We start from the raw sequence: 27,107 nt of genomic DNA, 5'->3' as shown, positions 1-27,107 counted from the left end.
TTGATCCACAGAAAGTTCATGCTTGCTTGGTAATGCAAACAGAGCACACTATCACCTAGAAGGGACTAAATCACAGAAACAGGGTGACATGCATGAGCAGCACACCCCAAAAACAAACCCCAGCTGAAATACAAAACATGATAAATTACCTGTACAAAAGAGAAATCAGCATTCCTCTCAGTAACACTGCAGGTCCTAATTACATATAATGATCTTGCCAGGTAGCAAGTTACCCATCAGACCTGCCACCTCAGCACAAGAGGACAGATGCTTCTACCACAACATGCAGGTTTTCCTGAGAAAAGTAGGAAAAGTCAGAAACTACCCCAGGCAACTTAAAGTCTCTGTCCTGACTTCATTTCTCCCATTCAAAAAAGATAGGTTACAGCAATTTTCTTCACAAGCAGCCTTAGAGGGAGTCTGTGACCCCAGGGCAGACATTCTGAACAACCTGAAGATAACTCCTGGATGGAGAAGCAGTGCTGCTATTTGTCTAACAGAGCCCATATTCCACACCAACTGCCCGTGGGACAGCATTTGCAAATCCAAATACCAAAAAGACCCTCCTCCCCAAAACACCTTGCTCTCCCAAATAATGAGGGATGAGACAACACATGCAGAACACGGATCTTTCCTCCCCCAGCCAGGCTCCAAGCAATGCACCTCTGAGTGTCCTCCATGGAATGGATTCCATGGGCTGCAGCGCTGGCCACGGGTATTTAACTGTATGCAGGCAAGCACCAATCTGAAATATGGGAAGGGACCCAGAAATCTCTCCCCAAAGACAAATGCATGGAATTCAACCACGTTATCTCTAAAAACTTGGAGACTTCCCAATAACAGGTTAGGACAGCCTTGACATATCTGATGCTTCAGCAAGAGCCCTGTGGGAATGACTCACAACAGCCTGTGCAGCTGGGAAGCATCCAGCTTCCACACAGAAGATCAGGAGAGTCCCAAGAACTCGTTGGGACAGTGAGGAATGATTAACAACTTCAAAATCAGAGGAATTTTCCCTTTTACAAGAGTGGAAGAGAAGACCTATAAATACCTATAAAGGCCAAGCAGCCAAAACACATTTGCAACTGTCCTGTAGCTCTCCAGTTGCAACCTTCTGCCTCGCTCCTGGAAGAAGTGAAGCACCTCAAACCCTACACTCATGGGACACATGGAATCCTACACACTTTCCAGACTGCTAGCAAACACAGTCCCATGCATCGCTGAGATTAGCAAAGGACTTTTCTACCAAATGAAGGCTGCAAACGTGAGTCATAAGATGAGAGGACCAAGCAGTTCCTCCATGCTGCCACACCCCAGCAGAAATTTATATAAAAGTGGGCTCTCTTTGACATCCCCTGCCCAAACTCCATTCAGCTCTAAATGGTCTACAACCTATAGAACATTTTCTGGTATTGAACTGCTGGGGGTGGGGGAAGGGGGTGGTTTGTATCACTGCAAGTTTGAAAGCTGATTAATCAACCTTTTCAAATTGGCCTTAGGGAAGCAATTGTTCTCTCTCATTATTTATTGATTTTTTTTTTTAATTTTTTTTTTTAGATTTCATTACAGCCAAGACCTAGATTTTGAACCCAGTCCCTAACCAAATTGACTTCACTTTTGGGAGGTAAAAGTAAAGATGCCTTTCAGCTGAAAAGCAGTAAGATCTACCTTCACATGAGTGCCTCCTCCCTCAGTTCCCCACTCTCTGTTTGCACAGCAGGATCAAATCAGGCCAACAGGTTGCACTAGGGTCGCTACCAACCTTATCTTTGGTTAGTAATCCCACATACCTTTAAGAGGCAGGAACAACTTTGGAGAGTGTAACTGTGAACAGCCCATGAGTGAGCTCGGGCATGGGCCTTTCAATTCATTGCACTTCCACCTGGGAGGTACAGGAAAAATCTTTTTTTTTAACTCCATGGAGTTCTATGTGAATTTCAACAGAGATGCAACCACATATGAAGCATCTGCTTTCCCCTCAGAGAGTGGAAGGGCTACAAATCAACATTTTATATGCTGCTCCTACTTATTTAATTTAGCAGTTCTCTTTATGTTTTCAAGAAAAAAATAATACAACTGGATTAAAAAAAAAAAAAGTAAAGGCTGTGAATTCTTTTTCCCGCACACAAATATGTACAAAGTCCTTGGATGTTCCCATAATTTTCTGGCCTTGTCTTTAAAGACATTAATATGCTTAAATACCTGGGAATTAGGTTTCAATTACCAGGATCCCCCAGAGGTGTTTTTACTTTTTCTTCTTCATTATGCAAAGAACATGAAGAAAGATCAAGTTTTTTATGAGCCCACCCACAAAGGCTTCAAATATGCTGACTCTTAATAAGAAATTTGGAAAGGAGAACTTAGTCTTGGTGAATGTATTTTAATGTTTAAAAAAATATTAAAAAGAAAATCATGGAAGAGGTCCTTTCACTCTGACAGAACAATCACAGGACAGGAATGAAAATAAGGTGACTTCCCAGTTTCCCCAAAACATCATTCCATTTTATTTCATCACCTACAAGGGTGCAGGGCAGATTTAACTATTGCTGCTGCACTCTTTCTTATGAAAAAATTGTTGAAAAAAGAGATTTGGCACCTTCACTTTCATCCTGTTCTCCAGGCAGGAGCAACACCGGCCATCACTCACTACACCTCCCTGGTGCTGAAAAGACCAAGCTGGCTACCAGGATAATAATGCAAAAATCAAGAGGTGTAGACCCATATGAGGCAGTTAATGCAGCTATTAATAAATAGAGCCATTTAGTGAAACCATCCACTCACTTTGTTTACGCTCTAGAAATTTTAGGCCTCCTTGGAAATTATCTTTCATCCTCTGGGAATGGAGTCTCATGGTTGGCTTCAAAGATGCTGGCACAAAGCACAGACCTTTTGTTTAATTGCCCTCTTTTGAAGCAGAATATTAAATCAGGTTAGACTGAGTAAGAAAGGGAGAAGCCATACTGGAGTTGGTGGGAATGAAAGCCAGTAGTGCAAACCATATCTACCCCTTCTTCTCAGCTCTAATGGTAATAAGGGAAGCATACTTTCCCACCCAGACTCCGCAAAATGCTCCAGAAAGAAAGGGAAACAAGGAGAATGTTTTGGATGGAAAAAGCACTATACTTCCCAGAGCAAATTTTATTTCATTTTATTTTTTAACATACAACAATATCCACAGACTACGCATCTAAAGCTGCCAGTCTCAGAAGTACGGGTGCTGGAATAGCTTCACTTGTCAGGAAATACCTGATACTAAGCTGCCTGATAAAAACCCCATTGGTAATGTTTTTAAAGAATCAGGGTTACTACACAGCAGATGTGTGAAAATAAGAATAGACCTATATTTCCATGGATACATGTAAGTAAATACACACAGAAATGCAGCACCAACCACACCTTTGTGGACACTAGGGTTGGTTTGCCCCCAGGACTTAGGACTTTTCCAGCATGTTACAATTTAGTATTTGCATTTGTCAAAAAGAAACTGCCAAAGTTAAGAGCTTGAACTGTTTTCATTTGCTGATACAAATTGTTACACAAACAAAAGAGAACAACTACTCCGAACCTATGGGCATGCGGTGAACTGCTTTACTCTTGACAAAGAAAACTTTATAGGGGGAAGAAAAATGGTCTCGTCTCCTTTTCCTGTAACAGCAAAATTTCTGCTCTTTTTAAATATATTCAGGGCATTGCTTACTTAAAGCTTCCAGAATTTAAATGAAACCACTGCATTGGCTTTCTCCAGTTAAGTAAGCAATCACAGATGCTACAAGCAATAAACTTCTAGAGTGCAAGGAGGTGGGTTGCTTAGTCATCTCTGTTGAGTGCCTGAAACTCGTCTTTAAAAACATTGGTGCTGGATTTTTGTCTAGCATTTGAAGTAATTATTTTAGTTTCTCTTGTAAAGTCTTCATGACAAGGAGGTTATAGCAGGCTGGGGTCTGATGAGGCGAGGGGCAAAACCCTGTCCTTTACTTTTGGCCCTGGGATGTGCATGTCATTGCCATGAAGGAGATGAACTGCGGTCCTAAAAGGGATGTGAGACAGTTGATACTGAGTCATTACATGTAACACACAGAGAAACACACAGGCCATGCGGAGCCAAACCACTGCGTGCATGTAAGACATATGCTTTCTTGGGCAAATATAGAAATGCACCCTCTTCCCTGCCATGGCAGACAGCGAATTCTCCAGGCAGGCATAGATCCATACTGTACTGTAAATTATGGCCTGCTACAAATGAAAAATGCTGATTTGGGGATTGTTCACTTTGTTATAATTTTCCAAGAGTAATATCCTGCAGGGAACAGCCAAGTTAATACAATGTTTCCACTCAAAAAATTGGCAGTGCAAGCTCAGCCGATGGGGTGTATTTAATGAGACTTTGCCTGCTGATAAAATGTTATTGCAGAACGTGCAGGCTAAGGAGAGCCTCATAGTTTCCATCCCGGATGAAATGCAAGCCTAGGAAAACTCAGTAACTAGCAATACTTCTCTGCACTTGTAATACAATGTATAGTCTGACTCTGTTTCAGACACGTTCTATAATTGGTAAGATCTTTTAGCCATCAGAAGCATACAGATGCCCTTTTGTCTGGTTTATTCTCAAAGGGAGAGGCTTGGGATCTGCCACGGATACGACTCGTACCCGTTATTTTCACACTTGGCTCGGATGTGCTGCACAAAGGTTCATCTGCTCCATCTGAACCTGAGCGTAACTCACAGAGCTAATCACCTCCAACACAAGTATTTGCTCATCTTTCCTGAACCTACTCCGTATTTTCTCCAAACTTCCTATTTTTGGCACAGAGAGCGAATAATTTCCAGTGAAATGTGAAACTACAGTAATGTACAAAACAAAATCTGGGATTGAGCAACTGAACTGAGAGAAATCCGAAGTGTCAAAAAGCCCCCGCTGCTCTGTTGTGAGCGTGGCACGAAGGTAACAGATGTGTGCAGCCCTGAACCCACCCTCTCTGCTCCTCTCCCTGCCCTGAGCCTACAGCGCTCAGCACTCCTTCTGCATCCATCAGCTCACATAAAGCTCACAAGCTGCTGAAGTCTGAAACTCAGGGAAACATAACACGGGGAAAGCTCCATTTCACGCCACATCTCCGCGATCAGCATCACGCACAGATGAAGTTCCAGCTTCTGCATCCGTCGCCAGATGACGGATCAGCGCGTGAGCACCGAGGGCTCGAAGGAAGGAGCCAAGGACCACAAGAGCCCCTCGGGCTGGGAGCGGGAGGCTGCACAAACACACACCAACAAATGTTACGGGTGTCCCCCGGGGAACTTGGGGCAGCGCTGAACATGATGCAAATCGCATGGAGTAACAGTTTTGCCCTAATTTGTACATCATTTTGCAGTATAACTGCTTTACATCCAGTACTGTGCAGAGGAGGAAAGAAACCCCAAACACTGCCTTGAGATCACAGGCCAAGCGCTTGCTAGAGCTACTAACAAATGCGTGCGTGTATGTCAGCATGTGCGTGTAACTCCACAGCTCCTCTCTCCACCCCCATACACAGCACAGGGAATCTGCTAATGCTTAAATGGTGGGGAAGGTCAAAGAATTATTGTGGGAAAGCCAACAGTAATTTTGTTGCCTCTCTAGAATACTGCAAACATCCAAATTGCACGGCTTAAGCAGAAAAATAAAAGTTACGCTTTAATTTCAGACTTTAAAGAAACTGTAGATTCACAGAATCCACCACCAAAATCCATTGTGTATCTCCATGAATTGAGGGCAGCAAGTTATTCCCTCACAAGTGGAGCTCCTACAAAACGTGACAACAAACTTTCCAAAGGTAGAACTGGAATGTCAAAAACCTCCTTGCTTACAGGCCTGCCAAGAGCCCAAAATCTCTGCCTTTCGCAAGGATTTCTCCAACTTCCCCTGTGTCCCTCCACAAGAAGAGGCATGCAAACACTTTGGCAAGAGGCAGAAAGATCCCATGGAAACACTGTGGAAAGCACTGGAAGCAGGATTTTCTTTAACAGATGAGGGATGAACTAAGAGAGGTTTGCTGTCTCCCCAAGTGCCCGTTTGCTTCTGGTCACACACACGACTTGGGGAGCACCATGGGCTGCAGCTGTGAAGTGTCCCAAAGAGCAGGCACAACCAAAGGCTTATTCAATCTCTGGGCTGCAGGGTGGCATTTTGAAAGATCTTATCTGACCCCCCCGGGCTGGTCCCAGGCTCAGTCTTCTCTTTTGGGAATACATTTTTCCATGGAAGAAAGCTGCTAGTGGGAAAGACCCTCTGTGCTCAGGAGTGGCTGCTATTGCGACACCCTCGCTTGGCAGGGGAGGCTGCAGCTCCCCACAGCTGTCCTGGGCGGCAGCCAGGGGCTCTCGCCGAAGGTGCTTCATCCTCACTCCAAGTCTTTTATGAGTCCCAGACTTGCACAAGAGGACTGATGCCAAGTTCAGTGTGTTCTTGGTTTTACCAGCTGCCTTTTCAAATTAAATTATTCCAATTCATAATGGGACAAGAAACTGACTATAAAATGAATAACAAGGTGCAAAAGCTTCACTTGATTTTGTTCAGGTTCCTCGATGTTTAGCTGGGGATGTTCACTCCACAGCCCAAGGCTTCAGTCAGTGTCAGTGGCTGATGCAGACTTTTCTCTGGTAGGAGAAGGAGGCTAAAAGCATTAAAGTGCCAATCCCATGTAAAAAGCATAGCACATCTAGCCTGTCCTACGTTAAACTAATGCTAAGTGACATAAAAAGTGAGCATCCCTATGTGCTTCATCCCAAAGCTTTCAGCTACTTGTTCCATTACCAAACCTCAAACTATTTATTTTTTCAATCAGTTGCATTTTGAACCTTTGTGAACTACTTTTTCATTCATCACAGACACTCAGAGACCAGGTACTTCGTGATTTTTGCTCTCTCCACCCTTAAGCACACTGTGGAGAAACATGGGGCAACATTCAGTGTCAAGGCTTCCCCAGCTTTACTTTTCAGACCTCACCACAAGTAGACCCCTCCCAGTGACTGGGCTCACCAATGAAAATTTTCATTGCTATTTAGGGCCCCAGGTCTGAGGGATCTTCTCTTGCATCATATAAATTTCTCATCCAACTGGCAACTTCTGGCCATGATGATCACAAAAGCAGATCAACAAGCATCCACCAAATTTGAGAAGAAATCCTGAAGATGCTACATGAACCAGCTGGTTTTGCACGCCACGTGCCCTGTCTAAACAGCTCCATCATCACCAGTGAGGGTAATGAAGAGAGCAAACCAGGCCAGTAGCTGAAACGTTTTCTAAAAATCACTGAAAAGAAAATAAAAAAATTCAATTGCTGGCCTCACACAGTACCATCAATACATGACAGAAAGCTAGCACTTGGTTTCAAAGGGGTCATTAAGCCTTAAACTAGGCACTTAACAGGAGCGCCAGTAGCAATACTGGTCAAGTCAATGTTTGTGCATGATTACACTTCAAATTTAAATGTGAAGCTGTTGTACATAACAGGATCTGTGGAGACTTGTTTCTCTTTCTAATGGATTTAAATTGACAATAAAATGGACAAAGCTACAAAACAAGCTTGAAGAACAAACATGCAAGTTATCAAGGGCATTTTGCGCTGCCTGTCCAATGCACATAATTTAAAAGAAAATATTCAAATAAAAATAAATAAAAATTGTGGGGAAGGAACACCTTTTGAATCAGATCATGGAGTGGACAGCCATCATATGGTAGTCTTCTCCACTCTTCCCAGCTGTAAGATGCTTTTCCTTCGTACGAAGCTTTGTGCAGAGGCACAAATCAGCCCTGAGAATGCTCAGCCAACTGCAAACTTACGGTGAGGGCAACAGGCAAATGGTTGGGCAAAGGAATACACCTATGCCACCTCAGGAGAAAATAAAACAAGCACAACATGACCAAGATTGGCATTGGGTTCTTTGGCCAAGAAGAAGTGTCCAACCCTCTTTTTCACAGCTCAGTCTGGCCAGCTTGCTGCAAGTATTCTTGTGATACAGTAGTTAAGTGCAGGAGTTGAGCAGCACCTTTTGCAGGCTTTCCAGATATTACAGGGCTAATTTTACCTTATAAAGGCCTTTTGTCTTCAGAAATCATGTAAGGTCTGCAAAGCAGCTATTGTTCGTGATTTTGGACCAAACTATTTCAATGGCAATAAGTTATGCTTTCCTTAGGCCTCTACAAAATGCTATTAAAAAAGAAAGTAAGAATAGAGATGCAAACATCCCACCTGTTATCCTGGCATGTTGCAGAAAGTCGTGTCACAAAAAAAAACCCAGCCAAAAAACAGTAACAAAAAGCAAAGAACCAAACCAGGATTCACTATGCCATGTAGGTGCCTCATAAATATCCTCTGTAAGTATTTACCCGCAGCTGAATTTGGATTGCAGCAAAAAACCTCATTTGTATTCAGCCAAAGGATTGCTGCTAATGCTGCAGAAAAACACAGTGCAGATTAATTCTCAATATTAATGAAAGCAGAATACCCTAAAGCTGTGAACTAATAAATATGCAGTCATGGCCAATGACAGTTTGTAGACAATATAAAGTTCAAAGCTTAACAAGTTTTTGGTTTTTTGTTTTGTTTTTTTTTATTCCCCGCTTTGTTTCCTATTGGTCCACAACTTAGAAACCCTGACTTTGTGAGCAAATGCCACAGACAGAAAAAATTAAAGGGACCTTAAGGAGGCTGTTAGGCAGCCCTCAGCTAGAGAAGTTTTACCAGGGTGAATCATGCCTAACCCAAACACAACCTCCCAGCTTATCGAGGAGGCTCCAAGCCCTGCCGGTGCCAAGCCGGGGCCAAAGAGCAAAGGCACGGAGCTGGGCCAGCCTGCCGAGGCTGTCAGCAGTGCCAGGAGCCGTGGGGCAGGCAGGGCTTCCCCTGGGCACACCTGGACAGCAGCTCCCACAGGGGCATCACCCACCCAGCAGCGGTCCCAGTGCAGCATGTGGCACTCGAGGATGCCCACACACTGCTTGGGAAGTGACTCCCTGGCAATAGTAACGGGTACGTTTTCCCAAACCAGTGTGGCAGTTTCCAAACACGCACAAACAAACACTTTTGAAGACCCCAGCACTTACACACTGCTGTGGCTTCACTCACCCTCTGTTTTACATCTCAGGAAATGAAGTCTCTTTAGTACACACACCTTGTATTGCAGCACTTAATTCTTGATAACACAGAATTACTTGGGGTTGGGGGTGGGGTAAGGCTTAGACCATATCAAATCTATACAAGAGTGCAGACAATTATAATACACAGATCCTGATTTTATAATCCTCTTTTGACTATCTCATGGGAAATCCATCATTCTGATCCCTATACAGTCAAGTCAACCCCACCCCCCCCCCCCGAACAAAATCAAAACCAAAGCTTTCCCCAAAATCCAGAGCTTGCTAAGGATTTGATACTTGAATTCAGGTAATTTCAGCTCCTCCTTGGTGTATCTTTTTCTTGGGCATACTTCTTCTGAGCATACTTCTTTCTTGGGCACCTATTCTAAAACACTAAGCCAAAATCCCCTGCTCTGTCTGCAACAGATTATGATTTCCATGCAAAATTCCTTATTGCAGTTACAGTGGGCTGAAATAAATACCCAAAACAACAAAAAGTAATTGGCAGACTATGGCATAGGACTTATCTGCAATGAATCATAAAGGACAAACTTTTTTTTTTTCCAACAAGTCCTTTACACTTGACAGCCCAGACTGGGAGCAAACCTGAAAGACTTGCATCCCTGCTTTTGAACATTGCTTTTCCTGACTGTATTACCCAGGTCTGCTTTCAGACCTGAGCACAGTACCTCAGCATTTCAGCAGGGCTGCAAAAGATTTACCTAAGGGTAGAATGTGACCTTATGTTTTCATTTCACAGTGCTGCAGAGACTTACACTGTCCCCTTTTCATACCTGTGCATGTTCAAGTACTGTCAGCTTTAGGTAACAGCTGCCCATGCAGCTGCCTGCAGCACAGGTAAATGTTTGCTATTCCTTCCTATAAATGGAAATATGCTAACAAACTTGCCTGGCTTTCAGAAGCCTTTGGTGTTTAACTTAGTCCATAGCTAAAGCAAGCTCTCTCTCTTTAGCATATCATGGTGTATACAATCAGGAAACACAGCAAGGGAATACACATGCATTTTAAACTGGGAGTGCTAAGCATTATAATACATTTGGTGCAATGAAATATCAAGTCCATGAAATAACTTTCTAAACCTTGGGAAGCTTTCTCTCCCTGACATCAGCCACCCCCTTTCACTTTGTGCACAGGCTGTGAGCTATGGACAAAACATCATTTTCAGGTATCAACCCTACCTAGCACCACATCCTTTAGGCAAGGCCCTCAACTTCATGTACTGAAATAATGCCACTGCCTTTAATTTTAGAATTCAACACAGACTATCCCCTCAACATCTCTGTGAGCAGACGAACAAATAAATTTCCTACCTGGGTAAACTACTGAATGGTGAACCCAGTTCCTCTGCCCCTGGGAGCTCCTTTCAGATAAACACTCATCAGACTTCTAAGCTTTTCTGCCTCTATGTCTCCAAAAGCATTTTTAATATGCATCTCAAGCAGCTTGTTAAAAACCTGCTAGTGCTGGAAAGCATTCCCAACATAACATCGAGTTTATCATCAGAAGTGAGTGATTAATTAGATATCAGGCAGACAGGCTGGCTTTTTGAAGGTGGATGTGTATTTCTGAGATAAATCACTGCCTGCATTCAATTTTTGATGCAGTACATTTAAAGTACTACATACAAATAACAAAATATATCCTTAAAAATTCTGCTTTTGACCACAAACTGACTTCTTTTTGTTGTCTCAGGCAAATTATCATACATGTTACATGTTACGTGTCTGAACACTTTCACTACACACCTATTCATTTAATAACAGTACTGGGGACATGCATGAAATATCTTTTATGCACTGGACTCCCCAGTCATATTTGTACAGAACTAAACTGAGTTTCTGAAGAAACTTCTTAGTGACCCTCTCAATCAAAAGTTTTCCTTATTGTTTGGGCAGCACCACAAAGGTGCTGTTTCCAGTCCCAGGATACAGTCCCTATTGCTGCCTTTAACTCAGTGAACTTCCAAGTGCTTTTGGCATTTGTTCAAACAAAACATACTGAGGCTGTAGGATGGTTATCAAGAATAAACCTGCTCTACCATCCTAAAGCAAGAGTGACAGTAAATATAGTTACCTAGAGAGAGAATTCATGAGAAAGATCTAAATGGGGATTACAGAGACAGAATATCAGCCCCAGTGCTGTGAGTTATACTACTGTGAAGGTGTAAAAGGTAGAGATTCAAAAATCATCCAAAACTGATCTGTCAATGTTTGTGCCTGCCTGACCCAGGCTAGGAAGGGAAATCTGCCTTACAACCCAGCATAGCTTTCATGCAAAACTTGTGAATTTTCAGAGGCATTTAAATGTCAACCTATAGCTTCACCAGGGCTTGGGTTGAGCCCTGAACATCCAGCTATATCAGGGTCTTCTTACTCCTCACTGTCTTAAAAGGAAAACTCACATAGGTTTACACTACTAGATTCAGACTAGCTTAAAACCTTTCCTAGCCTTTCCTAGCTCTGCTCTTTTGCCTCCCTTAAAACAATTACATTTTATAGTACAGAAACTTTTACAATGTACCGCTCTGATGTTTAATAGGCAACAAAACATACTTATATACACACTCCTCAACATATGTTCCTTGTTATATCAAACACAGGTGATACACAAATGTAATATGAAACCTTGTCCAAAATTCAAAACAACCCATAAATCAAAACTTCTGATACTTCCAATTGTTCATGACTTCCCTTTCAATCATTTTCAGTGGCTCATTGTAGAGAAATGCCAGGTATCTGCCCTCACCAGTCACACCCTATGAAAGTGTCACCACTGGAACCTCTCAAAACCATCACTCCCTTTCACAATGCAATTTTTGTCACCTGTAAAACAAGACTCTTGAACCTGTACAAGCTGTGGCCCTACACAGAGCTCAGCTGATTTCAAAGGGATTGTACCCAGACTTGAAATGATGCATCTGTCAAAGAGCTTGCTGAATTAGACCAATTGCTATTTATTTCCGTTAAGAACTTTTCTCAACTTCGGAACAAATTCATGATCTCCTTCCGCTGTAGCACTCACCAAGTGTTAAGTTCCTACTCTCACTTTAGCTACATGCACTTTAAAAATCTGTCTAATGTACTTCTATAAGTGCTACAGAGATGGGAGCTGCTTCAGTACCGGGTGGCAGAGCAGTTGCTGCGGTAACACCATTTTTTCTTAAATGATACAGCAAGAGTGCCAGAGGCCTCTATACACTAAGAATTACATATTAACATATCATCCGAGGCCTATAGTAAATAGTTCTCAGGAGAGAGAGAGAGGTGTATGCTACATACACACACTTCTTTGCAAGAGCTCCCTTGTAAAAATTTTGGCTTCAACACATCCAGTGTGTGAGTAAAATGCCACTCAATTTGATAAAGTTCATTCCAGCAAATTTAGAGATATCTCATTTTTGCTAATCCATGGGACCACCACTTTGGCTGGCAGAAATCAATGCCAGAAGCCACAGCGCTTTACACAGCCTAAAGAATTCACCCATCATATTAATCACATCCAAAAATCTATCTAGAAACAGTCTTTTCAGGAAAGAAAATGCAAAGACAATTACCAGAATATCTACTTACTAGATTTACTTGCCTTATCCAGGCAAAGACTCGTTGCAAGTTATAACACTGATACCATAAAATCTTGGGATGCGATTATCATCTTACCTTCTGTTTTGGGAGAATTACTTTTTGGCATAGTGTTCATATAACACAGTGTGGTATTCCATATCAGTTTTTCCCTTTAAACTAGATGAGAAGAATTTTCTTAGGCAAATAAAGTAATAAAAAAAACCTGAACCTGCAGTGGTAGGCAAAATATCCACAGACTTCAAAGAAATAGAATGCCTACGGTTTGCTGGATTGAGCCTGAAGAGAAAATGCATGTCCCTGCTGCAGTGTTACTGTAACCAAGAAGCAAGATTTTCTTCTCTCTCCTCCAGCTCTCCATAATTTAACCTTTTCCATAAGCTTCCATGTATCTAGCTACAATGCTTTTTTTCGAAGCTGCACATTCTGAAGCTGGGGAGCCAAATCATTTTGAGCCTCTCCTTGAAATCCACTTTGCCACTCCCTGTCAAGTACATCAGGAAGGTGGAGATAGAGCAAGCAAGTTTATCAAAGGGCCATTCAAGATCATTAGCTTAAGAATTATATTTTTCTGGGGAAAAGCATTCCTGAAGTTGTACAGATGGAAACTGGAGAATATATTCCCCCAAGATCCTTTCCTACCTCTACTATCACCCCCTAAAGGAAATAAAGCAAATAAATATGGGCAAGCAGTAACTCTAGGAGGAGAGACCTTGCGTCTATTCAGCACGTTTCTGTTCCCCTCCTTCCCAGAGTGTAAAAATTAAACTCCACCTACAGGCAGGTAAACCAGCTGGCTCTTTCCATCCCATGCTACAGAGGTGGAAAGTCCATGCTCAACTCTTCATTAAGCTTTGTGTTAGCAATGCTTACGCATTAGATATGTTGAATATCACCAACAAAATATCAGAGCTGGAGCAATTCACTGCTTGACTAAACTAATGACATATTTTCCTGCTGTCCTCACTGCATTATCAGTGCAGTATTAACAGTGATGTTGCTTAATGCACTGTTAAATACCGTGTGCTATTTATTTTCTTGCAAAAGAACTTCCTTCTCTTCCCACTTTGGATTAAAGCCCATTTTGCAGCACACTCTGGCCAATAATTTATCTAACCAATCATGTGGAAGGGATGAGGGGAATAAAAAGGAGATAGGAAGGCAGTAGCTGTGAAAACAGTTTGAAAGAGACCCTACATTGATACAGTTTGTAAGCTATAGCCAAAATTTAAGCGCTTCTTTTTTTAAATAGAGAATAAATGCTTATGAAAGTAATTAAGCCTTTTTTAATGTTCACGTTCTAATAATTGTAATGCCAAAAAATCCACGGTGAAAGCTAACAACAGAGTAGAAATATAGTAAACTTAAACTATTTTTTAATTTTCATACAAACCCTGCAATGACATTGCCTATTTCTGCTGACCTAGTGAGCAATGGCAGAGGTAATGAAAAAGTGCCTGTCCTCTACACACAGGAACCTCAAATGTTAATCCACCTCAGCCCAAGCCAGGTAAGGGACTTGTGGGCAGCTACAGCAACAGTGGATCTGAGTCATTAATTTTTAGCTGACAGTATTTTCTATTATTTATTATTAGAGTTATTACATCTTCAGAGCAAAAGCTTTATTTTATGAAATTACACAAACACAATTGATGGTAGCAATTTATTCCAGGACCCTGAGACGTTCACTGACAATCTAACAATGGATGGCATTATTGCTGACAATTTTACAAAAGCTTTTATCAGAGTTTATGGGCCGTTAAGCCCAACAGTGCGATCACCAGTACGCTATCATCTCTCTCAGTAGTACAGAGCTGGCCCATAACAATCCATTTTCTAATCTTCTCTATTATAATCAGTCTGTTTACTTAGAAGTCATATGTTTGCTATTTCTGAAATTATCTGAGTCTTTGAAACTGTATTTTAGTCCACAGATAGGATCCAATAGGTCCCATACTCAACAGGATTAAATAGCTCTTCTTTGAAATTCCAACAATCAATTCAGATTTTCTCTTCATAAGTTGAAATACAAAACACAGATGTTACCATACCTGTATTAAATTACATGATACAGGCAATACAACAAAAAGGTAAGAATTCTTCCCAGATTCAGTTCTTGACCCGAGTTTGTCATTGACACCCTTCCATGCCCTATGCTGACAGGAATTAATTTGGCTAATGACCAGACAGAAAAGAAATAGAGAAGGTGTTAATTAGCTATTTTTACTCTTAATTCACTGAGTAGCATGTGCTCATTGATGCAAACCAGACTGCTGCTGTTCAAATCAAGATGACCCTCATTTAGAAAAAGGGTCTGTTCTTCCTTTTTTGCACATGCTAAGTCTTTCATGTGTCAGCAAGAATTATCCACACATACTGATGGGAGCATCTTACACACTGCTGAACACAAACTTCCTTGGTGCTGGATTAGTTCATCTACCATAGACAACTGTGATAAACTGAAGCTGCCTAGGGGATCTGCCTCATTAAGGAGGGAAAAAGAGAACAAGAGCAGATTTGAAATAATAAAATCATTAACAAGAGCACCTTGAAGAGCTTATTAGGGAGGAAACAGACTGACAATACCATGGTTCAACACTTAATTACTTTTCAAAGACCAGATGGAAATAAGAGAGCATTTCAGTGGTCTTCCTTTCAAATTCAAAACAAAAAGACAAATATCAAACTGATCCATTAGCTGGGCAGGTATCCTAAAACAGATGCTTTAAGAAATAATGAGATCCTACCAGATAACTGAAGATGCTCGAGTTTCAACTTTACCTCTTACTGCAGACTTCCTCACTGCAAGACGTCAAATTAGGAACTACAAATTACTTTTACACCAAATTAAAAATGCCACAACTCAATTGCTTATCCTTACAGGCAGGTGGAAGCTGAACACACAACATAAATCTGTCTTACATGCTTTCCCTTCCAGATCTGCTGTGAAATACTTGTCCCTGCTCCCACTCTCAAAGACTGAACTGCCCTTAATTTTGGGGTAGTGGTAATGGCACCAGTATCCACCCAGATGTTACAGGCATGGCAATAAGGGAAAGTGTGGAGCTGATACCACACCTTGCCAGCACCTCGCTCAGCCTGCTACACAGACACCAGCTCAGTTCTCATGTTGACCTTCCTCTGCTACATGAGTGAAACTTGGAATAGAAGCCCGTGTCATGTCCCCAACATGTTTGGGTACACAAGGACCAGCTAGAAGGGGCTTTTTTCATTAGAAAGCCAAACACCAAATGGTCCATCTGGTACAAGCAATCAGTGCCCTGCTGGCTATTGTGTCTCACTAAGGACAGTCTCAGCATCCTGATGCCAGTCACAATCCAAATATGGAACCTGAGGTGGAAAAAACTCTCCTGCTGGGCATAATTCATCTTCTGTTCACATTACCACATTACCATTTCCATTAGGAAAGACCTGGATCAGTACCTGAGGGAGGGGAGATGTGACTGGTTTTCTGACAGCTTGCTTTTTAGGAGTGTTTTCAGAAGCAGACTAAGGGAGAGAAGTCACACTTCCACCATTTCCCAACTCCCCTCAAATGCCAAGGGCCCCACGTCCTACCCGCTGCTCTGTGGCGCAAACCCCATGTTCATGCGGAAAACTAACAGCTTCAATTATGGTCTAGCTGTGACAAATCAGCTTCCAGAGTCAGGATTTTGCCAACTAACACTTCTGCTTCCAAAAAAATCGGTTTGTTTTGTTCTGGTTTAATCGGTTTTTCACTTGGGGTTTTCTGTTTGTTTTTAATGGGAAAGAAAAAAGAAAGGCACGTACTTGGTGCTGAACTAGTCTGAAGAGCAGCAAAATAAAATGAATCCCGTTCAAGAAGTGAGAATGTCAAAATTCCATTCATGAGAAATAGGTTGCAATAAAAATGGAGGAGAAAAACCACTGCACTCCCATAAGTTAGATTTTCATTTTTAAAGGCCCTTGCTGTTCAGCAGTTTCCAAAGCATCATGCCCACCAGTCACTCAGACTTGAGGATACCTCCCCCACATTTCTGTGGGGGAAGATTTCCTTGTCTTCTTGTGCCCAGTAGATGATCTATGAACCTTCAGATTGAACACATGAGAAACAAATTTGTCAAACATTAGTCATATCTGCTCATATCACAGCTGTCCCTTCCCAATGATTAAAGGAAACGAGGAAGGTTTTCTTTTCCTCCCAGCTTCTAAAGTTTGTGTAAAATTCACCACCAATGCCTTCATGTAACTTCCACTCTCAGAAGAAACAGTGATCACATATGTAAAATAACTGAAGATCTGTTATCTTCATTATTTTGAAATCTCTTTTATCAGTCTTGTATAAATCTTGTGTTTATTGTACCTTTCATGATATATTAACTGGAAAAGCTGGAAAGAAACATGATGGCAAAATTTTATCCTGAACAGAGTAGATCACTTGGCTAGCAGGCCCCAAATCTTACCATATCCCAAGGCTCCACATCATATTGCCTTTGATAGTCCAGGGCGTATTTTCTTAAATTAATATTGTTTTGTACATGGCACAAACAGGTATGACAGAGTAGTAAAGTGTCCATACATTTCTTTAAATACTATTTTCAGAACACCAAAGCCACCTCGGATTTTTCAGTTCCATAACATAGCTACTTAAAATTAAAACAAATTACAAAGTAACAACATCAGGGAACAAAGGACAAGCAGACCTTTTCTTCCTTGTCTTCTACATTGAATTGCAATGCTGTCATCCAAAGTCCAAATCCAAGAGCAGAAGTTTCAGGTGACCCATGAAGCACATCCCCTTGGAAACACCAGGGGCAGCATGTAATCCATGAACACATCTGAGAAAAGCAGTTTTCTGCACCTCTGGTTATGCACATCCATGGGAGTTGATGGCCAAGTAAGACACGAAGGAAAGCTAAGACTGTAGCAGCTGTAAAGATATGGGAAGCACGTGCCTGAGAATTGCCTGCTACAATTACAGAAAATGGGGGTGCCCTTGGCCAGGTGACTTCTTTTGTTTGTAGAAAATTCACAAGAAAATATAAGTGCAGAAGAAACAGCACAACGCCACCTGTGCAAAACAGATGTGCACCTCGTTTTAATGTGAGCTCTGGTTAAGTGGCTTGTGTTGAAATGCTACCTAGCATTCCAAGTGTAAACCAGCTTAATCATATCTATTGAAAACCACATAATAAATAACATGAAATATGCAGCATGCCATCCTAATTGCAGAGGTTGTCTCACTTACTAGAAGTCATTTATTTATTCAAATGACTTGAGCTACGTGATTCAATCTGAATCATGGGAACTAGTTACTGATTTGTGCAAACAGTCTCTTACTTCTTTGCTAAAGGCATTGTTGAAATAACTGACCCAACTGCTAAAACAAGCTTCTTCCTTGAACCCTGCCTCCTTTAGTTTTACTTCCTGAGTGAACTTCAGAAGACATCACTGTTCTACAAAAACACTGTAAATTTAATTTAAAAATAATAATTCCAATGCAATTAATTAAGTAATGCAGTGGGAAAATTGGTATTTTCAAGATGAAAAAATTGCTTAGTAATAGGGAACTGCATATGCAGCCGTGACTTCACTTTGCAGAACTGAAGTACACAGCTCTCAAGAAGAAACATCCACTGCCTCAGATGCCATTCAAACTTAACTTTCAGAATTGCACATGTCTCAGAGCTTAATGGGGGAGAGGGAGTGAATACACATCCATGAATACCCATGAATACATACTCCCAGACAGAAGAAGCTACAATTTTTATTTCTTTTTGATTGGTCGGTTTTAGGGTTTTTTTAAAGTTAGGCCTTGCAAATGTGAAAACTACTATCATAACTGTGCTGCAGCTACATAAAAAGCATCATTTCGGAAACAATACCTCTGCTTACACCCAGCCTTGATTTGCAGCTACTGTCTCACGCTGCTGTCATTTCAGGAGGTGCTGGGGCTTCCCCGGGGCAGTGGAGCAAGGGGCCAGGCATGCTGAGCCCTACCACAGGCAGGGAGCGAGCACACCTCAGCCGCCAGGAGCCAAGCCAGATGTATGCCACCACGGGTCACCTCATCCCAGGCTCCAGCCAGCCCCCATCAAGGACATGTCCCCAGGGAAGGGCACAGAGAAGGGCCTTCAGGAAAGGGAAGAAATGATGCTGTGCATGAGACATTTTTTCAAAGCCTGTGAATAAGCCCCAAGTAGGATGTTGGTTACCTTCAACTCCAGGCAGTGTTTATCATCAGCTTGGGCATGGGGTGAGAGGCCAAAATACTAGCAGGCAACTTCATCAGTGGCCAGATGTATTGCCTCAGGCAAGCATTCAAAGCCTCTGTGGCTTTGAGCCCTTGAATCATGATAGGTAAAACAATACTTTTCCCTATCTAGGAAAAGCGCTGTGCGAGCTCGCAGCGCCCCAGTGCCAAGACCGGCTGATTTCCAAGGCTTTCCTGGTTATCTTTGTATTTCCTGCAGAATCTGGTGATGGGAAGGCAGGGATTATGCCACCATGTCCTGATTACTGAACATACAAACGCAATTCCCACAAAGTGATAATTTTCTGCTTATAAAAGCCAGAGCTAAAATACTACTATCCTGTCATCAAGACAGCTGGTTTATATCCTCTTCTCCTTCCTTCCACCTCTTACCCAGAAAACATCCTGTCTGGCATGGTCCCTGCCTACTCATCCAGCCCTACTGGTCTCTGCACCCAGGAAGGAGCCATCCACCCTGGCAGAGTGGCTCTGGCACACCTGCCTTTGCTGGCCCTGAATGCTTGCTTACAGTTTTTCACTTTGGCATGGAGGGGGCTGGCACATCCCCAGCTTTTCCAAGGAGCTGGAGGATACTCCTGGGGAGGCTACCCACCTTTCACACAGCACCTTTGCAAGGTAAAGCAACCAGAGAGAGGTAACTGCTAGACAAGGAGGCTTTTAACCCACACAGAAGCGTTGCTGGCCCCTGGGGCATTGCTACTGCTCAGTAGTGTCACCCTGCCTGCCCAGAGCCCCAGCCCGCCTCCAGCAAGGAGCCTGCAAGGCTGGGGCTCCTCCACTGGAGCTCAGCTATCTATGGTGAAGGTGCCAAACATGTGGAGGCCAGGGAGGTAATGGATATCAAGTTTCTTTTAATTTAAACCTATTTATTTATCCCTATTTCACTATTTTTACTATTTCACCATTTCAATTTATGCAAATGGAAAAAAGTAATCACAAGCATTTTGGACTTCAGTTGTCTCAGCGCTCACAGAGATCAGAGCAGAACTATTAATGTGTACACAAATGACAGTTTACCCCACTCCCAAAGCCTTAATTTTTTGAGCCAAGCTCAGCAAACATGTCTTGGCCAAAAAACTAAGTGGGAGGGAGGTATAAGAAAATCAAGTGGTATTCTGGTATTTTCAAAATAAACCTGCAAATTTTCATTTCAAACATTTCATTTTGCTTCTTGCCTAACTTGAAAAGAAATTGTCTCAAGTCAAACTGATCTTCCAGATTATATTAAAACAGGGCTTTTTTTCTTGGTGTTTTGTTGCTGGTTTTTTTTTTTCTCTTCACTTCACTAAAACCACCCCTGACATACTTGTTTCAGTATGACTGGAAATTATTCTTTTTTCTAGGTTTTTTTTTTCCTCTTCAACCATTGAAACAAACAAAAGCCACCCATGATTCAATGCACTCTGCTAGTAGAACATGCACGTGAACACGTAGATGTTGACTTTCATGTACGCAGATGTGCTGGGCAGACGAAGGAACGCTGGCAGAAGGAGAATCCCTGCATCTGCCTTGCATGGATCTGTCAACAGGCAAAACACACCTTGCATTGCAGCTTCCAAATGAAAGCTCACACATCCCTACGAGATACATAAATCCAGTGCATCTCTCTCCTAACTATGCCTTCTGTTCGTTAAAAAGTAATTTTAAAAAGGTGTGGTGTGGTGTGGTGTGGTGTGGTGTGGTGTGGTGTGGTGTGGTGTGGTGTGGTGTGGTGTGGTGTGGTGTGGTGTGGTGTGGTGTGGTAGCACTTGCACTTGTTAGCTCAATGGCCAACCCACACGGCCACATCTTTTTACTTTGGTCATCAGAAAGATCTCCAGTTCAAACACACAATCTCACAGGTAGGTTTCTCATGTTTCTTCCTTTGAGCAACCCTCAATAACATTAAGCATGGAGAGCACAATACCCACACCTACACATTCCCCCCCATAACACAAACTACAAAGTCATGTCAGTTCCTAATAAATAACCGCCTTGCTTCAGCAGAAATAGACATTTATTTTGGTCCAACTTCTCAGTTGGACCAAAATCTTTTTTTTTTCCACATTTCCTTTAAGAATGACTTCTTCTGCACCTACTAATGCCAAATGTTCTGTAACTATTTCTGAAATTGAATAAAAAAAAATACACTATTACTCAATACTGTTAGGTCAGCAGAATTCAGCCATAAAAAAGGATGCATTACAATTCTGTTTGCCATAGTTGGAAGTCAAGAAGTAACATAATCAGAATGCAGTGAAACATCACCAGGTCTCACACTGTACCTACTAATAGTGTTCCTGGAAGTTCCTGGAAGAAAAGGAAGGTCAAATCCATATGTACTTAACAGGATCAGTGTGTACTGTATTAGGTTGAACAAGGACTGTCAAAGTCCACATAAAACACTAAGCAGCGGATTTCCACGCTGTGTACCATTAATGCCTGGAACAACGTAATTCACCTGAACACTTGCACACTTTCTACCAACACCTACACAACGCTGACAAACCCATAGTGCAGGCCTCCATGTACTCAGGGATTTCACGAGCTCTCTGAAGCCAAGAGGGATGAACAGCAGCGGCTCTCAGGAACAGAGGACTTCTGATGGGTCACATCCAACACAGCTCTTGTACCACCCTCATCACCAGAGGTGTGTGGCATTGCAGAAGCTTTGTTTGAAGGGTGCATCCCAGCCGTGAGGTCCCTCATTATTATCCCTGTTCCTCTGCCAAAGAGCTCAGCATCACGCAGCTCCTGGCCATGGTCCCTAGCACAGGTGCTGGGTGAAGCACTGCTCAGGACCCAGAGAGGCAAGTTCTGCACTTAGAGCAAGATGTGTTGCTCAAGCTAACCTCGAGGTGAGTGTGAGACAGGCAGCTATCCCTGTCAGCGCAGACACTGCTGCTGGAGTGTTCATTGCAGGCTACACACCTCCCACAACTGCCACACAGCCAATGCAGTGAGAATGATCCTTCCAAATAACAGCTCTGATGCATTTCCTAATAACTTTCTCTTTCTGATAAAGCTAGCCATTTCCTAGCCAAGTTGAATGTGCCAGATGAGCCCGGTCTGATAGAAGGTCATTTTCCACTAATAAGTAAATGTCCAAGGAGAGCAGTACAGCAGAACAGGGGTCTGAGAAATTATAAACACAATTAGAAGATGCCTAATGCAATTCACACAATTCCAAAATGGCAATTATTCTATCTAGCAAGTTATCTTTTTACAGAATTTGACTAGTCTAGATTTATAAAAGTTTGTCAGCCAGGTCACCCCAGGAAGCATTCCTAATATAGAACAGCCAGAAGATGTTTTTGTGAGTACAGCCTGTTCTGACTCCCTCAAATAAAAGTTCTACAAGTCAAATTTGTGTTACACAAACCCTTTTGCAATACAGATCCAAGTCTAACATGAGATTGAACACAAGTTCTCATACCCCTAAATGCTGATGCTTGTAACATGCTGACACCAATTTTGAGTACCAGGTCTTTCTGGGATAATCCACTCACTTCCACGGTGTGACTGTACTCTCTGATGCACACACACTACTGAAACCTGGACTAGAGCAAGAGTTTGTAGCAACATCAACAGTTTCTATGCAAAACCATTCCATGAAGGTACTGTCATCCTCCCAAAAATGAAGTAAACCTTCCACTAGGCTTGTTTCCGAAGAGCTATTAAGCAAAGGCAGTTTGTGCTCAAGGAAGATAAGGACACTTTCTGAAGGAACTGGTTTGGCTAGTCAGCTATCTTGCTGCTAAAGCTAGCATATCCCAGTGATTTCAGTGATACCTGGATACCTAAATGCAAAAGTCAGCCCTGAGGACCATAATGGCATTGTGCGACACTCCCCAAAAGTCTCTCTTTATAAATTAACAAATAAAATACAACGGGCTACTCTGATTGTAAAGTCTCCAGGGCATTGATCTTGATTTCCTATTTATCTGTAAATCTCATAATATACTCTTGATGCAAGAAATAACACATTTGTATTTAGCAGCACTTCAGCATCAAGTCTGCTCACCATACACATACACTTTGCTGAGAGGCCCATCTCCCTTGTAAAATTTTTGCACAGAGTCACTCTATTTTGCAGATTGCCTGAATTAAGGAGATGACTTGCTAGCATTTTACCTTCCCTCCACTGCTCTTAATGATGGGTTTAGGGTTTTGTTCTTAAGCATTCACACACTGAGGCACTGGAGTAAAAGCAGCTCTACACTCAACACTATTTATTTATTTCTATTATCTCACCAAATTGGGCTGTATCAGTATCTAAGTTTCCATTTCTCTAACTGTATTTACCATTGAGACTGCACAGATTTATTTTAGTTTGCAAATCCAAAAATGTTTGGTCACTTACCAAGGAAATAGAAAATAATAAATGGTTGCATAGACAAGACCTCACATAATAAATACCTACACAAACATACTACCAGCTCCTGTCCACACAGAAAATTCCACTTGTGTCGGTGGTAATACAAACACAGGAATGAGTGAACAGTGTACCAGCTCTCCCAGGACTTTAACAGGAGTATGAGACATCCTTCACTTGGTACCAGGTAGACAGAGAACACTGCTGACTCCTCACCCTGTGGATGTGTGGGCAGCCCCCTGCTCCTGGGAGGCCCCCAGAGCAGGCACAACTCACAGGCTCCTGACAGATCTGTGCTCCACAGAGCAGCAGCCAGGTTACACTGGAGCACATCTAAAAAAGCACTGGATGCTTGCATGTACCTGGATCAAGCTCTGCACTATCCACAAAGACTCATCTACTCATAGCATCTGTCACCAGTAAGCATGGAATAACACACAGCACAGAAAATACAAGGCAATACTCAACAGAAGTGCACACACAGCCCGCACGTAAACACTGCACAGGATATTAGACAAAAGCCTTTTACTTCACATGGACATGAACACTTGGATACCCTTAAAGAACTCAGTGCTTTGTGTAAGAGTCCAGGTACAGAAAGGTACCACAGTCCACTCTGGCAGCTCCCGAGGCGCCTGGCACGCCTGTGTGCACACTCCCGACACGGAGCAGCACACTCCCATCCCACAACGGCTGCAGCTACAGATCAAAACTACAGATATAAAACCAATATACAGCAACAAAAAGTAATTTGCTGAACCGTAGCACTGTCACCGAGCACTGGCACACAAAAAGGACACGGGTCAAATGCATCCAGCATAAGTGGCATGCCAGCTATCACGGGTATTTATCTCAGGTACCACCAAGCAGGCCTCCTGGGTAGACTCGTGGAAACCTGGATTAGTTCCACTGTGCTTAATGTGGGTCAACATCAGAGCAGGTACATAGAGGTTGGTACTGATCCCTGTGATGAGAGCACTTCACTTTTGAGCAATGCTGTTTGGCTCTAGAATATGTTCAATTAGGCTTTTGGTTGTATCTTAATGATTACAGTGTTACAAGAAAACCAGTTTTCTCTCATCCATCTTCAAAAAAATTAATTCTAGAATTTTGGGAGAAGATTGTATTTAAATTTCCATTCAGACATTTTGTTGATTGGATTTTATAGGCTGATTCTGATGTTCTTCTAACAGCTGCCCAGGCACCTTTTCTTTTTTTGAGACCACTCCATTTGGTAACAGAACAAATCAGGTAGAAGTTTTAAGAAGTGTCATTTCACATGTGATTTGAACTTGCAGAAGTGTTGCATATATTTATGACAGCAAGTTTCCTTTCAGCATTTCTCTGAATTCTGATGCTAGGTCTCATCATTTGACCAAGGAGGCAGTCCTGAGCATACACTGATCCTCTACTACCTGCTGGACCTGTTGCTTCAAATCAGTAACACACAATTCTCAGATGCTGCTTCATTTTGTGCCTCTGAGTAATTTTCTTGCTTATCTTCAAGTGTGGGGAGAAACTAATGAAGTCCAATCAATTGATTAATGCTTTCTGAAGAAATCCTTCTGCCTCCACCTCTGCCACTGAGCCTCCAGCTCATACCCGAGGAACAGTTACTTGCTGACACAACATCCTGAGAATAACCTCTATTGGATTTATCACGTAGCCATTGATTATTTAGTAATCCTCAAAAAACTGGCAACTTCCTAAGCTTATGAGACATAGAATTAAACATTATAAACGGGGTATTTCTCCTCACTCTTAACATATTATACAGGGCATGTGCACCTGAGACTGCATCTCAAAAGACAGGCAGAGCAGATGGGCGGTACTGTACTTCTCATCACCTTCAAAGGATGAGGAAAAAAAAAATAAATAAAAAGAAAACCAGGAAAGAAAAACTGCCCATGTTACATCAACTACAGGTATGAACTTGATTTCTGGAACAAGAGAATCTTTCCGCTTTTTAAAGGTTGTGCAACTAGTTCTTTTGGATGGGGTGTTCCTCACTTTCAGGGCGGCTTTACAGTCCACAGTCACGAAAGACTCTAACTCAATTGCTCTAAGCCATGCAATCAGCCCTTCTAGAAAGTAATAGTTCTCTTCTCCCGCTTTTTCTTTAGAAAGAATGAAAGGAAAAAGAAGAAAAACCAAACCACCCAAATCTGCATTTTTTCCTCTGGCTGGCAGATTTCCAAGATTAAGAGGACTGCTCTCCGGCTGGAACAGCAGCCGGGGCCTGCTCTCCAAACTCACAAAAGAGAACACCACACACAGAGAAAATGTGACGGGTCTGACCGGCCAGAAACGTCTTCTCGCCCTCTGAGACAGCTTCTCCACTAAAGAAGGAAAGCCCAAGCACCCGCGGCAGCCCCACGGCCCGGCCCCACAGCCAGCCCCGCCGTGCTGTTCCCACGCACCGCCGGGACGGGCTGGCAGCGCCGGCAGGCTCGGGACGGGACGGGACGGCGGCTCCTTCGCGCCGGGTCGGGCAGGGATAAATCGCTCCTCTTTCTGATAGCTGGGGAACCAGAACCCACACGAAGTTCCCCTTTTTTTCAGTCACCCCCTCCCCAGGTGTATGCTTCTTTTCGTTATTGCTACGACTATTTCTGAACAGGACAAGCGGAGGTGTCCGGTCAGAGCGACAGCGGGTGACCGGAGCGGCGCTTACTCGGGAACCCCGCGGCTTTTCCCCGCCGCCCCGGTGCAGAGGAGCCGAGAGCGGCTGTGCCGGGCTGAGCCGGGGAGTGCTCTCCGGGGAGCGACTGGGAAACGTGGGAAGGGGGGAAGAAGAAAGAGAAACACTAAAGAAGAGAAGCACAACCGATGAGATGTGCCAAGGCTTATTCCCTTTTATTTCCTCCACCCCCACAAAAGAAAATAAGCCAAGAATCAGGAAGTCAGGGCTGCGTGATCGCTGCTATAGGTTTGGTTTTCTCCCCATTTCTCCCTTCTCTCTGTTTTGGGAGTGGGTTTTTTTGTTTTGATTTGTTTTTGTTTTGTTTTGTTCTTCTTAGGGAAATAAGTAGTTGGGACTTTCCCTCCGCCTCTCCCCACGGGAGGCCGCGGCACGCAGCCGCCCGCAGCCCCGGCTCCCTGGTCCCCCGGTACGCAGCCGGCAAAGGGCGGCGGGATCCCCCGGCTCCCTACCTTTCTTTCCCTCCACGGCGAGGCAGAGAGCGAGGCGCCCCAGCAGCAGCACCAGGACAGCGGCGCCGCGGGGCCCGGCGGCAGCGAGGGGGCTGCGGCCGCCCATGCCGCGGGACCGCCGCTCCCTCGGCGGAGTGCCTGGGGGTCGGACGGGACGGGCGCACGGACGGTTCCGCGGAGCCGCTCTTGCTGCCCTCTGCTCTTCTCCCGCGGCAGCGATCAGCTCCTCTCCGGCGCTCTGCCCTGCGCGGCTCCGAGCAGCATGCTGGAGGGGCGGCCGTCGAGGTCTGCGCGCACACGTGCGTGCCCCGCTGCGGGCGGGCTGCTGACTTCTTCCTCCTCCTCCTCCTCCTCCTCCCACCTCTGCTCCTCCTGCTGCAGGCGGCGGCGGGTGCACAAGGGCTTGCGGAGCGGCTGGAGCCGGCTGTGGGACGGGGTGCGCCCGGCTGCGCTCTCCACTCGGTCGCGGAGCGCAGGGGCTCCCTCTGGGGACGCCAAGGAGGAGGAGGATTGGGAGGGAGTAAGGAGGAGAGGGAGGAGAAACCGGCAGCGCCGTCCCCGCCGAGGTGGAGAAGGGGCGGGCCCCCCACCTGTCCCGGAATATAGGGTGAGAGGAGGTGGGAGCGGGGA

At 43.5% G+C, this 27,107-nt stretch overlaps 1 protein-coding gene across 1 annotated transcript in view; it reads right to left on the bottom strand.

Moving 5' to 3' along the window:
• The window catches only part of EGFR (epidermal growth factor receptor), a 151,922-nt gene extending 125,287 nt beyond the window's left edge, over positions 1-26,635 (bottom strand). Inside the window, exon 1 of the mRNA XM_084212715.1 lies at positions 26,478-26,635. Coding sequence (XP_084068841.1) covers positions 26,478-26,583 — 106 coding nt within the window. The 5' untranslated portion in view covers positions 26,584-26,635. The remainder of the gene's footprint in view (positions 1-26,477) is intronic.
• Positions 26,636-27,107: the final 472 nt, after the last annotated feature.

Source organism: Fringilla coelebs, assembly GCF_963513975.1.
Source record: "Fringilla coelebs genome assembly, chromosome: 1".
In the NCBI taxonomy this organism is placed as follows: Eukaryota; Metazoa; Chordata; class Aves; order Passeriformes; family Fringillidae; genus Fringilla; species Fringilla coelebs.
This window is presented reverse-complemented; position numbering and strand designations above follow the sequence as displayed.